This window comes from Nicotiana tabacum, chromosome 15 (genome assembly GCF_000715075.1).
Source record: "Nicotiana tabacum cultivar K326 chromosome 15, ASM71507v2, whole genome shotgun sequence".
In the NCBI taxonomy this organism is placed as follows: domain Eukaryota; kingdom Viridiplantae; phylum Streptophyta; class Magnoliopsida; order Solanales; family Solanaceae; genus Nicotiana; species Nicotiana tabacum.
The window spans coordinates 236,450-248,632 of record NC_134094.1 but is presented as its reverse complement, the minus strand read 5'-3'; the positions used below and the strand labels follow the sequence as shown (position 1 = coordinate 248,632).

Below are 12,183 nucleotides of genomic sequence, written 5' to 3'. Positions count from 1 at the left end.
GATTACAAACAAATAGGTCCGTGACTCTCAACTAGTGATGGCAAAATAAATTAAAAAAATAATTATTCATAAAGATGGATTAAATAATAATTTTTTTAAAAATAAATTAAATATGAATAAAATTTATATTATTAACTTAAAAATTAAATACTTCGTGAATAATGTTTAACTTTATATTTTAAAGACTCAAATTGGAATTTCAACATTAAATAATCACATTCGGAAAGCCATAATATATTGGGTATCATTCACTAATTAACACATTTTTATGTATTAAACAGATTATTTATCTATTTTACATTACCCCTCCTCCCATCTCAACCTCTCTCTTTCCTTCTCCAAGAAATCACAAATCTCAAGCAAGTAGGAGGGGTCTCACCACTTGGGTAATCGTTTGAAAGCAAATCCTTTACTCTCGACGATTTTGACTAAGGTAATTGAGACACAAAATCTACTTTTTCCCCCTTTTCGATTTCAAAGCAAGAACACCTGCTTTCTGTTCTTTGCTTTTCTTCTGCCGAAGGCTGACCCAAAATCCATCCTCGAAGATTTTATATGACTGTGGATGAAAACTCTAGAGCCTTTCAAAATCTCGCTCAAAGACTCAAGCCCTAGATTTTCTATTATCAATACTTGCATCTCAGACTACTTTGTTCAGAGCCGCCACCACTGTTCAAAATATACACAAAGTTCTGGACCACGCTACTGTAGTTTCTCGTTTGATTACTTTCTTTTAAGGCAGCAAGTTTTACTCCGAACTTCTTCCATTTAGTTCGAATCCGTAGAAAAAGGAGTAGATCCGAAGCCGTCGAAGCCCCGTTTCGCTGCTCCAAAATTGGTCAGTAACATTTAAGGCTCTGATTTTTCTTCTTAACAACTAGAATGATTATATGGCTTGATTAGAAAACGCGAGCTAAGGTCTACTTTTTTATTGATACCATGATTTAGGATCGACCTTTGTGCGAATATTTTAGTTTAAATATCATGAATTACGGCTGGCTCTTTGTATAAGCGTTTGGTGTTGTTTAATTTCTTAGTATAAATCATGTTCTGTTAGGAAGTTAAACTCTGATTGTATCAATTAAAACGTGAGCAGTACATGTTTATCAAGAAAGAAAATGCTTATTGTATGAGGTTTGTCCTGTTTAGCAATAATGACTTAGAATTTTCATGTAGAAATCATATTGTAAATTTCACTGGGTATAGAAATCATTTCAAGACTCCATGTTAATGCTTATCGAGTTATACATCATGGTTTAAGATCATTTACTTTAGAAACCTTGTCTAGAATTTCCTTTCATATGTTAGAGTTGTCTGAGGGGTAGTGAGAGGGAAGTATGGGGTAGGCATTTTAGTGGATAGGGAACTTAGAGAGTTAGTGGTGGAGGTTAAGAGAGTGAATGACAGGTTGATGGCTATTAAGATAGTCGTGGGAGGGTGTACCATGAACGTAGTTAGTGCTTACGCACCTCAAGTGGGTTTGGACGGGGAGGTTAAGAGGCGCTTCTGGGAAGATTTAGATGGGTTAGTGCGGGGCATTCCGCTCACCGAGAAGCTTATTCTAGGAGGAGATTTTAATGGCCATTGGGATGTCGGCCGGGTGTATGACGGTGTGCATGGTGGCTTTGTTGAAGTGTTCTCTGGAATTACAACAACAATAACAAACCTAGTGTAATCCACTAGTGGGTCAGGGGAGGGTAGAGTGTACGTTGACCGTATTCCTACCTTAAGAAGGTAGAGAAGTATTCTCTCGAATTACGAAGAGAAATTTTGATTATTTATTAAAAAGTTTAAAATCTCTATGGCTAAAATCTTCATCGATGATGCTATCTTCCAATTCTCTAGTAGCAAGTTTTCATGTTGCAACCAATTTTTCAATTTATTGTTTATTAATCTAGAAGAAAATCTTTTAAGTTAATCTATTTGGATTTGTGAGTTTTGGCTTACTGAATTTTTTTAACTCTTTCGCTCTCCTTGTTACAAATGGGGTTGATTTCGAAAGACGCTTCTTTATTTTAACTTGGAGCCTTAGATGGTCACTAGTACATACGGTAGTGCTTCGTCTGCAGTTTTTCTCTTGTCGTCTACTTGTACTCAACTTAATTTTCATTTAAAATGTGAATTTATAATATTTTTGCCTTGTTATTTATTGATCTCAAATTTGTTTGCTATGTAGAATTCTAATTCTGAAATGAATATCGCCTTCCTTGGTGTTATTATAATGCGGAGTGATAATTCTGGATTCTGATCTTGTGCCTTTTTGTTTGTGTTTTGTTGTTTTTATTTGATTGATGGAGTTTTGTATGATTTGAAGCTGGAAGTGAGAGAGATGCATATTTTTAGATGGAAAGTTATTGCATACTGAAGAGATCTGGAGTTAAAGTTTTGAATTATGTTCTACGCTTAATCTATTGATTGCTTTACCATTAGCTAAAAGGATCTCCCCAAGTAACATAAAAGTAGTTGTTTGCTCTCTAGTTGTCCTAGAAAAGCAGAAGCTTACTTTTTTTGGGGTGAGATTATTAAGTCCCTTTATCTTTTTCGTACAAACACTAATCCTTTGTTATTTTTCGTTTTCCATGTTCTGTTAGAAGGAACTGCAGCCCCTTTGTTGTGCAAGGAAATGCTTCATGCCTTCGATACACGTCATATACCCTAAGATCCAAATTCCAGAGAACTACACGTGTTTACTTCAGCGGGCTTCAAAATTATCTAATAATGTGGACAAATGTGTTCAAGATCGTATGTTTCTTGCATTATATCCTTTTATGACTCATTACCCTTGCCTTTGTTCTGATATTAGGACTACTATTTTTGAGGGTTAAGTTGCAAGTTCTTATTGTTGATTTGTTATTTTTACTTGCTTAATTTTATAAGTTTGAAAACCCTAGTAATGAAATTGTGTCCTAACTATTATCCCGTTTCCATGGAATTCAAATAGGTAACTTAACATGCGTTTTCTTATTTCCAGTCTTGCTAGAGTATTTTTTTTTTGGTACAAGCCCTCAATTGTACTTCCTCTATGTTGCTCGGGCTCGGGTTTGGGTATCCAATAAGGGTGTAGATCTAGAGGTCGGATTCTTCATCACATAAATTTTAGGATTCGGGGGTATGAATCCACCACGATAAAAGATATATATATATATATATATATATATATATATATATATTCTTTTATCGGTCATATTCCAGCACCCGTATCCACACTAAATATATATATATATATATATATATATATATATATATATATATATATATATATTACGACCAGTGTTTTATTAATTAAAGTTATTGAACTAAAATTAATAAAATTTAATTCCTTATAAACACCTAATATTGTATTCATAAGATACGCGTAATAGCAAAGCATTCTCATTCTTTATATGACATAAACCCTTAATCAAACTAATCAATCTATACTTCTCGGTCATAGATATAGTCAAAGCACCTAAGTTGTCCAAATCTGACGTGGATCCATACCCACACCCAACCCATGTCGTGTCGACACGGATGTACATGGATTTTGAAGAGTTTGATCGACATAGCTTAGCCTCTCTTTCCCCACAAAAAAGGAGAGCAGCGGGGCCCTCAATTGCCTTCCTGACCTCTTCTCCTCCTCAAATACTTTTCCCCAACCAGCAGACAGTTTCTTTACCGAACACTCTCGTTTGCTTTCAGCTAATTTCCTTAGCAACTTACCACAACCACTAGTTCCATTATCACCCTTTTTCTCATTTTCTCCTCCAGTAAAATCCTTCTCCTCCTACCCTCTCTGAGTCCCAGAACTTGTCATCAATTTCCTCAACGTGATCTTCTTCCTTGTATATACATTCCTATTCCATCTTTTAGGGTCTTTTTGATGAAGTAAGTAGCTTCCCGTCAAGAAGATGCAAAAGAGCACAAAATGTAAGATTGCAAAATATAGGATGTTAGCTCCATTACATAATGGCTATGCTAAGTCCTTTTTTTGGTGAAGTAATTGGTTTCATTGCTGGCATCAAGAAGATGCAGAAATTACAAAAGAGTATAGCAAAATAAAGGGAGGATTGTTAGCTCCTTACAGATGTTTATACTAGTTCTAGGGAGCTAACAAAATTCAAAAACTATCAGGGGAGTTTATAGGGGATAGATAAGCCCAGCTATACAGATACATGAGGCATCTAGCCTTGAGTTTGTGAGGAGAAGTTGATACTCCATCAAAACATCTGCTCTTTCTCTCATTCCAAATGCTCCAAAAAATAGCTGCATGTATCATTTTCCAGACTTTCCTGATGGTGCTATCAACTTTCCAGTAACTCCAAGACTCAAAAACATCCCTGATATTATGTGGCATGACCCATCTAAGCCCAAAAAGTGATATAAACATACTCCATAGATCTGCTGCAATGGTTATGCTAAGTCCCGGGAGCTAACAAAGTTCAAAAGAGTTATTAGGGGATCTACATGGGACACATTATGCCAACTAACGAGATACAATAGACTTCTAGCCTTAAGAGAATGATTTGGGGTTGATAAACCATCAAAACATTTTCTGTTCCATTATGTCCATGCTGTCCGGTGTTTTGGATAGCGTGCGGCGACAAATAGCGACGAGGGCCCGCTTCACTGAGGCGAGAGGCGCGCAACGAAGCGCTCGCCTTTTTGATGTGAAGTGACAATTTATACAAAAACATAAAATATTATATTCATATAACTAAAAACTCAATAACAATAATATATTAATAAATATATCAATTCAAAAATTAAAGACTCAATAGAAAAAAATTAAAGACTCAATGTGAAGCCATTTCAATGCTGTTTTATAGAAAAAAAATTATCAAGTCAATATGCTATTAATTTTACTCTATAAAACTATAAGTCTATAATTGAAAAAACAGAGCAAACAAAACAAAGCAAAAAAAAAAGGGCTACTGCCTCTGCTCGAAAAACAGAACCCCAAAAAAAAAAAAGAGCTCTGGTCGAAAAACAGAGCAAAGAAAGAAGAAAAACAGAGCAAATAAAGAAGAAGAAAAACAGAGCAATGAAAGAAGAAAGAGCTGAACAGTGAAGAAAGAAAAAGAAAAAGAAAAAAGAAGAAGACAACAATAGTGAAGTCGACCAGAGCGAAGAAAAAAAGAAAAAGACAGCTGAAATAGAAGAAGAAGAAAGTAGAAGAAGAAAAGAAAAGAAAGTAACATACCTGAGTTAGTGTGCTGATGGCTGATGAAGATGAAGAAGAAGATGAAGCCCTAATTTTTCTGCCGAGAAATGGTCGCTGCTCGTCGCTGAAGGAGAAGAAGTGAAACCCAAGCCCTAATTTTGTGTTTTAATCTAAATCGCTTACTTTTATTCCGTTTTTATTCAAATAGCGTCGCCTCGAAGCGCCTCTCGCCTCGCAGTGCCTCTCGCTACACAGGCAGAGGCGCTCGCCTTTTCTGATTCGCAACGCAACATACCAAAAAAGCGCAGCTGGCTCGCCTCGCGTCGCCACACGCTATTAGCGATGTAGCGCTCGCTATTTACAACATTGATGCACACCAACAAATGCTAGTAGGGATCGCACCCAAGGGTGTGGTCTAATGGTCAATGAAGTGGAAAGAATCATGAGGCCTCAGGTTCAAACCCCGGAGGCAAAAGACACTAGGTATTTTCTTCCCGATCTGCCTAAGTCATGGTGGGCGAGTTATCCGGTACTAGTGCTGGTAGGAGGTACCCAATAAAATTAGTCAAAGTGCGTGCAAATTGTCCCCGACACCACCATTATAAAAAAATGCTAGAAGGGATCATCTTCCAAATTTTTCTGATGGCTTTACCAACTTTCCAAGTGCAACATTCAAAGGCGTGCTTAGTACTCTGTGGCATGTGGTTGTTGTTTTTTGTATTTTGAAGGCACATATAACATCTATTCACAATCTGAATGTTCCTTTTACCGAGGTTATCCCTGGTAAGACATGCTTCATGCAGAGCTTTCCAGCTGAAACATATAACAGTTGTTGGTACTTTAGTTTTTCCATATTAGCTTCCATGGCTAACAATCAACCGTTCATTCTGTGCACAGTAGAAAGTGTAGCCTGCTTTGACTGGGTGTCTCCCTTCACTGGCATTGCCCCCACTTTATGTTGTCAACTGCCTGGTTATTCACTATGCAATTATCCAGTCTAGAGAAAAGGTCAAGTAAGTCCTCAAACATGCAGTCTTGTATAGGTTACAGGTGCTGTCTTCTCTGTTCTGGAATATGGTTGAATCTGGAACACGTGAAATTTGAAAGGAGGTTTGGTAATCATCCATTAGGAGTACAACTGCCCAACCATTGTCCTCCCGAAATTTGATATGTAAACCATTACCTAGTGCAAAGTGAGTATTCTGAGAGAACTGACCTCAAAGTTCGCATATTCCATGTGGAACTCTAAGCAGCTGTTACACCAATGATTCTGAACTTCATATTTAGCATTGACACCCTTCTTCCATAGAGCTTGATCCTCCTGTGTAGACCTCTACAATCACTTCATGAGCAAGCATTTGTTGTGCATAGTCAGATTCTTTATACCGGGTCACCATGGTGCTTTGGAATTGTGACTTTGGACCATTTCACTAGGTGGAGTTTGTGGCTCTTGCTGTTAGCTTCCCGTAAGACGGTTCTTCTGATCATGTCAAGCTGTTTAAGAACCTTATTTCGCATGGGATAGAGTGACATGTAGTAAGTTGGTATGCTGTCAAGGACACTAACTATTAGTGTGTGTCTGCCAACCATTGAAAGGCATTGCATCTGCCTTGTAACTAGTCTTTTCTCAAACTTCTCAATTACACCATTCCAGATATTTGTAGCTCTCGTACGGTGCTCCCAAAAGTTTGACCACACAGATTGATCCAAAAACTGGTTCACATATAATGTAGTACCAACGGTAATTCCCTTTCACGTTCGGGATTTTATCAGTCCTCCAGCTTTCTTTCTTTTGAGGAAGTCTCAGCTGCTTTGATGGTATATCCTAATAAATATGTGGCCTGTGTGCATCTTTTTCATGCCATTTGTACTGATTGTCTAAAATTACTGAGAAAGAGATATAGTTTCTTCTAATATGATACTCTTGAACTGTCCCTGATGTTGTGATGCTTATTATGATTGCATATATTTGCCTTGGACTCATTTATTATTTTCTGGTTTTGCAGGGTGGCTTACATCAGATATCTTGGTTTCAGTTTCTTCCTCATGAATCTGATGTCAGCTCTCTGGTGGACAAAAGGTTTGATATTTGAGCAGTCTAAAGTCCATTTTATGCATAGTGCTGTCTCCTTTGAATAAACTACCTGTAAAATTTATTTAATTCTTCGTGTTCTGCGATCTATTTTAAAGTGTGAAGCTGGATAAGAAAGACGCTGCTACATGGCTCGTGCTCTCATCGCATCTGCAATTGCAGAAGGAAGGATTTCTCAGCACGTGGACCAATTCCTTTGTTGGACCTTGGGACCCATCTCAGGGTCTTCACAACCCTGGTATGGATGATCAGCAAAGTAGTTAAACTGTAAATTTCTTAGTTGTCTAACTTCTGCTTGCTTTTAGTTTTCAGATGAGAAGATCAAGCTCTGGCTTTTTTCCCCTGGGCAGCATTCATCTGTTGTTGAAAAGGCACAGTCAGCTGTATCCAAATTAAGAGGTATGTTATATTAGACGACACTATGATGATTGAAGGTGCTAAAAGAGGATGAGGTAGACCTAAAGTTACATGAAGAAAATTGTCTGAAAATGCCTACAATCTTTAGGAATCAAAGCAGGTTTAGCCAAGAGTAGAATACAATGGAAGCAAAGGATCCATGTAGGCAATTCCAACTAGTTGAGATTAAGGGTTTAGTTGTTTTTACACTTGAGTTAGGTCTGGCGAGGACACGTGTGGAATTTTGAAAACCTCCAATCTTAGAGAACTAGGCATCTGTGTTAAACGGCAAGTTACTTACCAATATTGACGGGCCTGAATAGAGCGGAATATGTAGAGGACTCATATCACTGGTCCCAACTAGTTTGGGATTGAGGCGTTGTTGATGGACTGATTGACCAATTGTCATTGTTTTTGTAATTGAGTTGCACTTAACTCTTGAACTTATCCTGATTCCCGTTTTTGTTTTTCGTTTTGCTTTGCTTAACAATCTTTATCATATCTTTTGCAGTTTTGGCATCTGGTCTCTGGGTGGCTCCTGGAGATTCAGAAGAGGTTGCTGCTGCGCTATCTCAGGCCTTAAGGAATTGCATGGAAAGGTAATGTTTGTTATTCTAACATGTTAGAGGTCTCCATGATCTATTATTTATTTACTTGTTAACGTGAAATGGCAGAAAACTAAGAGGACTTTCATATGTGAGATATGGAGATGTATTTACAAAACACCATCCATTTTCACAGAATGAAGAGTTGTTCAGGTATGTTTATTAATGTTACATTGTTTTGTTTGCCTAAGTGGTTTGACACCACAGAGATCAAGAATTGTGATTTTACTATGATTTTATAACCTCCTTTGTTACCGTACTATCTTCCTTATGTTGCCATGAAATCGTGCGCTCCTCGGCTTAGAAGTTGTTATGGAGATAAAAGGACTGTGGTGCTGATTCCAATCTAGTATACTTTTGGATTTTTCAGTTACAACCTCAATCTGTGGAGTCATTCTGTTTTTATGTACAGTTAGAAGTTTGAGAAAACGTACATCTTTTTAGTCTTTTCTGGATGTGGCACTTGTAGTAGCTATATCTTTTTTATTTGCCTGCTAAATGTTCATAGCTTCCCCAGTGCCTGGAATTTGCATTTTCATTTTTTGAATTGGATACTAATCATGGTCTAAGTGTTTTTTGTATTACTGTTCTCCTTGATGTATGCTAGTTCCCGAGTTATTCTTCTGTCATTCTAATCGCGATTTCATTGTAATTAACCCTTATATCTGTTTGATTTGCAATTGCTGCTTTCTTAAAGGAAGGGACAGCCAGTGGTTGAGTTCATATTTTCTGCTACGGAAGAGGCTATCTTTGTCCACGTTATAATATCTGCAAAGTAAGTTTAATGAACCCTTGTTTACATTGTTAATTTGAGGGAGGGATTGCAATCTATCCTTTTGGCTATCTGTTATTTGGTCCTGTAATAAGTTATTGCTCTTCATACCTTCTTCTAGGCTTATACGAGCACTTTCAAGTGGTGACATTGATAAAATATCAGAGGATACATCTAATGTCTCTGGTGAGAGGCTTCCAGGTTGGTTTCGCTGCAAAACAATGCTTTTACAAACAATTAAAGGCTTGGATGTACATTCAGATGCTGAATTTTGTTAATCACCCAATAGGTTCTTCCAGAACCTGTGAGATTCTTGCTATCTTTACACTAATTACAACCTAATGGAATCTAAGCGAAGCTAAAGAAATGTGTTGATCCTTGAGATTGATTTTGTAAAAGTACTCCAAAAATAATGGAAGTTGGAAATAAACCCAGCGGCAAAACATGCACATTTTTGTTGCACTCCATTATGTGCTGAATTTGTGAGTAAAATCATATATAGAAATCATTTGTAAGGCCTAAATTTATATTTACTTTAATAGACAAGTCTGCATTTTTAGATGGTTTGATCTTCTGATTTCTCTTGGTTGTTAGTCCTTTGTAGAGTCGATATTATTGACCTCCTGAAATTTAGAAGGCTCTACAAATTTTTAAGCCTTAATTGGTTTCTATGTGCAAAATGGGGGATTGGAAGGGGGGGGGGGGGGGCTGTTTGTAACTTTTGCTCTTCTGGGGAGGTGGTTGCCGAGATTGTTTAGGATGTGAGTATTTTAGGATCAAACCTTACGTATTGCTTGTATGGGAGTGCTTTTCTGGCAGCAGTAAGCTGTTATGGCTTGTGAAAAGTGCTAGAAAGCTAAGATAGATATCTTCTGTATGCCATGATTGTCAATTGCTTAAATGATACGTTATGGTTCTATGTTTTTCGGTGTACTGCTTGTATACGGGTCCTTTTAATGAAACTTGTTACCTTATCAAAAAAAATAAATAAATGATACACTATGGTTAAGCTATAAATTTCGTCCTCTCACAAATGTTTATGAGCCTCCTGAAATTTTAAGATCTAATTGTAAGATCTTATTAGCAACATGTTTCTTGTTAGCATGTGAGAAAGATGGGTTAAAGAAAATCCACATTTTAATCAGTCTACTTATAGTTTAAACAAACTTAACAATAAAAAATATGAGCTTTTATTCATATATAAAAATTTTGAACTTGGTTTTGGAAGTCCAGAATTAGGGTGGACAATTAGTAGGCAGTCGAGCGTTTCCCTTTTTCTTGCTCTAGTATCTCTTCTTTCTTGGGTTGCTGGTTCTACCTACTATTTGATTTCTTTTTTCGCTTCGGTTTTCTTAATACCTTGGAGGGTTTACCAGAAATAACATCTCTGCCTTCTTAAAGGTAGGGGTAAGGTCTGCGGAGTGTATACACTGGGTTTGTTGTTGTTGTTTCTTAATACCTTGTTGTTGTTACCACTTATTGCCACTGATTCATCTCGTCTTTAGCCGAGGGTCTACCGGAAACAACCTCTCTACCCTCCCAAGGTAGGGGTAAGGTCTGCGTACACACTACTCTCCCCAGACCCCACTTGTAGTAACTTATTGGTTTGTTGTTGTTTTTGTTGAACTTGGTTTTCAACCAATAAAAAACCTTTTGGCACCATCGTTATGCTCCTGAATGGTTAGGTATGTTCGTATTTTCATTTATCCCTTTTTTTCCTCTTTTCCAGTTATTGTCTCACCTCATGGAATGCGTGGGAGGCTCACTGGATGTTGCCCTGCTGATCTTGTGAAGCAAGTGTATCTTAGGTCAAATTTGCCTCTTTTTTCCCCCTTTTTTTGGTTGTTTTAAAATTTGTCCTTCTCACTCCCTCCTTTTCGTGTTTGTGAACATCATTCTTTCAAAGTGATAGAGCTCATCTTAATGTGGTTGCCTTACTGTGGTTCTTCTTATTTGACTTGCTCAAACAGTTCCTGCAAGTTTAGTGCTTCAAACGGTATTGTTGGGCTACCATGCAATGTTTCTCGATCTGGTTATCAGCTCAAGGGACAGAATTGCTATGTTGAAGTTAGCCTTGGCTGCACTACGCCAGGAAACAACAATATAAAAGAAAGTTCAAGAATGCTTATTTACCCTCCTGAGGCTATTCTTGTTCCAGTGGTGCAAACAGCATGTGCTAGATCTTCTCTAAAAAGGTATATTTGTTAAATTCTGACAATGTTTTTTCTCTTCATTCCTTTTTGGAGTAGGAACAGAAGTTTCATTGATGAGAGAGAGAGAGAGAGAGCAAGAGACAAGAGCACATGGGAAGGAGCATAAGTTTGCATCTAGCTGATGTGGAAGAAGATTACATTAAAGTAGTTGCTGATAAAAAAGGAGATACATTAAACTAGTGTCAGTCAGCATATAACTAGTGTCCTTTCAGTCTTGTTGAAGGTTTTCACTGGAGTGCTGGAAGACAAATCTGTGACCTTCCACATTAATGACAGAAAACTACTCTTTTAAATATCTGGCCTTTTCGCCACAGTAATGGTCAGATAACCATCCATCCACTACTAGGTTGTAGAAATATTATGGTCTTCCATCTTTTGAGGTTTTGCTATAATAGATTCCATCTCTTAAAATTTTATCAGAGTCGATGTGAGTGGCTGATGGAGAATAAGTTCTCTGTGGGAAGTCTATATCTGTGGTTTCCACTGTAAGCAAAGTTTCTATACTGACATCTCATACTTTGATCTAATTAATAAAGCTGGGATTGAATACTTATTGGCTAATTTTTAGTGTTTCTTGCTTAGTTGCTTTAACCTTGACCCTTACCCAGAATCAACCTGACAAATCAATATATTCTTGCCTAACATCCATGCGTGCGAGTATTTTCTCAAAAGTGCATATTAGTGCTGTTTGTGTGTGACTAGGGTGCCTTTCAGTTCAAATTTACTTGAGAATTAAACAACGACGACAAACCCAGTGTAATCCCACAAGTGGTGCCTGGGAGGGTAGTGTGTACGCAGACCATATGCATACTTTGTGCAGGTAGAGAGGCTGTTTCTGATAGACCTTCGGCTCAAGAAAGCATAAACACAATAATGATGTAAAATAAACAGTAACAACAAGAAGATAATAAGAAAATTGAAGCAGAAGAAACAACATGTAGTACTAGAGAACTAAGAATAAGGAA

The 12,183-nt window shown here is 37.3% G+C and overlaps 1 protein-coding gene across 7 annotated transcripts in view; it reads left to right on the top strand.

Annotated features, from left to right (window-relative positions):
* The first annotated feature begins 215 nt into the window (after positions 1-215).
* LOC107792594 (mediator of RNA polymerase II transcription subunit 13) overlaps positions 216-12,183 on the top strand; it is a 30,158-nt gene continuing 18,190 nt past the window's right edge. The window contains exons 1-12 of one of the 7 annotated variants that reach the window (XM_016614819.2): positions 312-433; positions 773-838; positions 2,592-2,742; positions 7,147-7,220; positions 7,331-7,470; positions 7,545-7,631; positions 8,140-8,227; positions 8,303-8,386; positions 8,931-9,008; positions 9,127-9,206; positions 10,735-10,813; positions 10,976-11,200. In XM_016614819.2, coding sequence (XP_016470305.2) covers positions 2,719-2,742; positions 7,147-7,220; positions 7,331-7,470; positions 7,545-7,631; positions 8,140-8,227; positions 8,303-8,386; positions 8,931-9,008; positions 9,127-9,206; positions 10,735-10,813; positions 10,976-11,200 — 959 coding nt within the window. In that variant the 5' untranslated portion in view covers positions 312-433; positions 773-838; positions 2,592-2,718. Of the gene's footprint in view, positions 839-2,591; positions 2,743-7,146; positions 7,221-7,330; positions 7,471-7,537; positions 7,632-8,139; positions 8,228-8,302; positions 8,387-8,930; positions 9,009-9,126; positions 9,207-10,734; positions 10,814-10,975; positions 11,201-12,183 lie in introns of all 7 variants that reach the window. The other 6 variants (XM_016614824.2, XM_016614818.2, XM_075231902.1 and 3 more) reach the window with 6 other exon arrangements.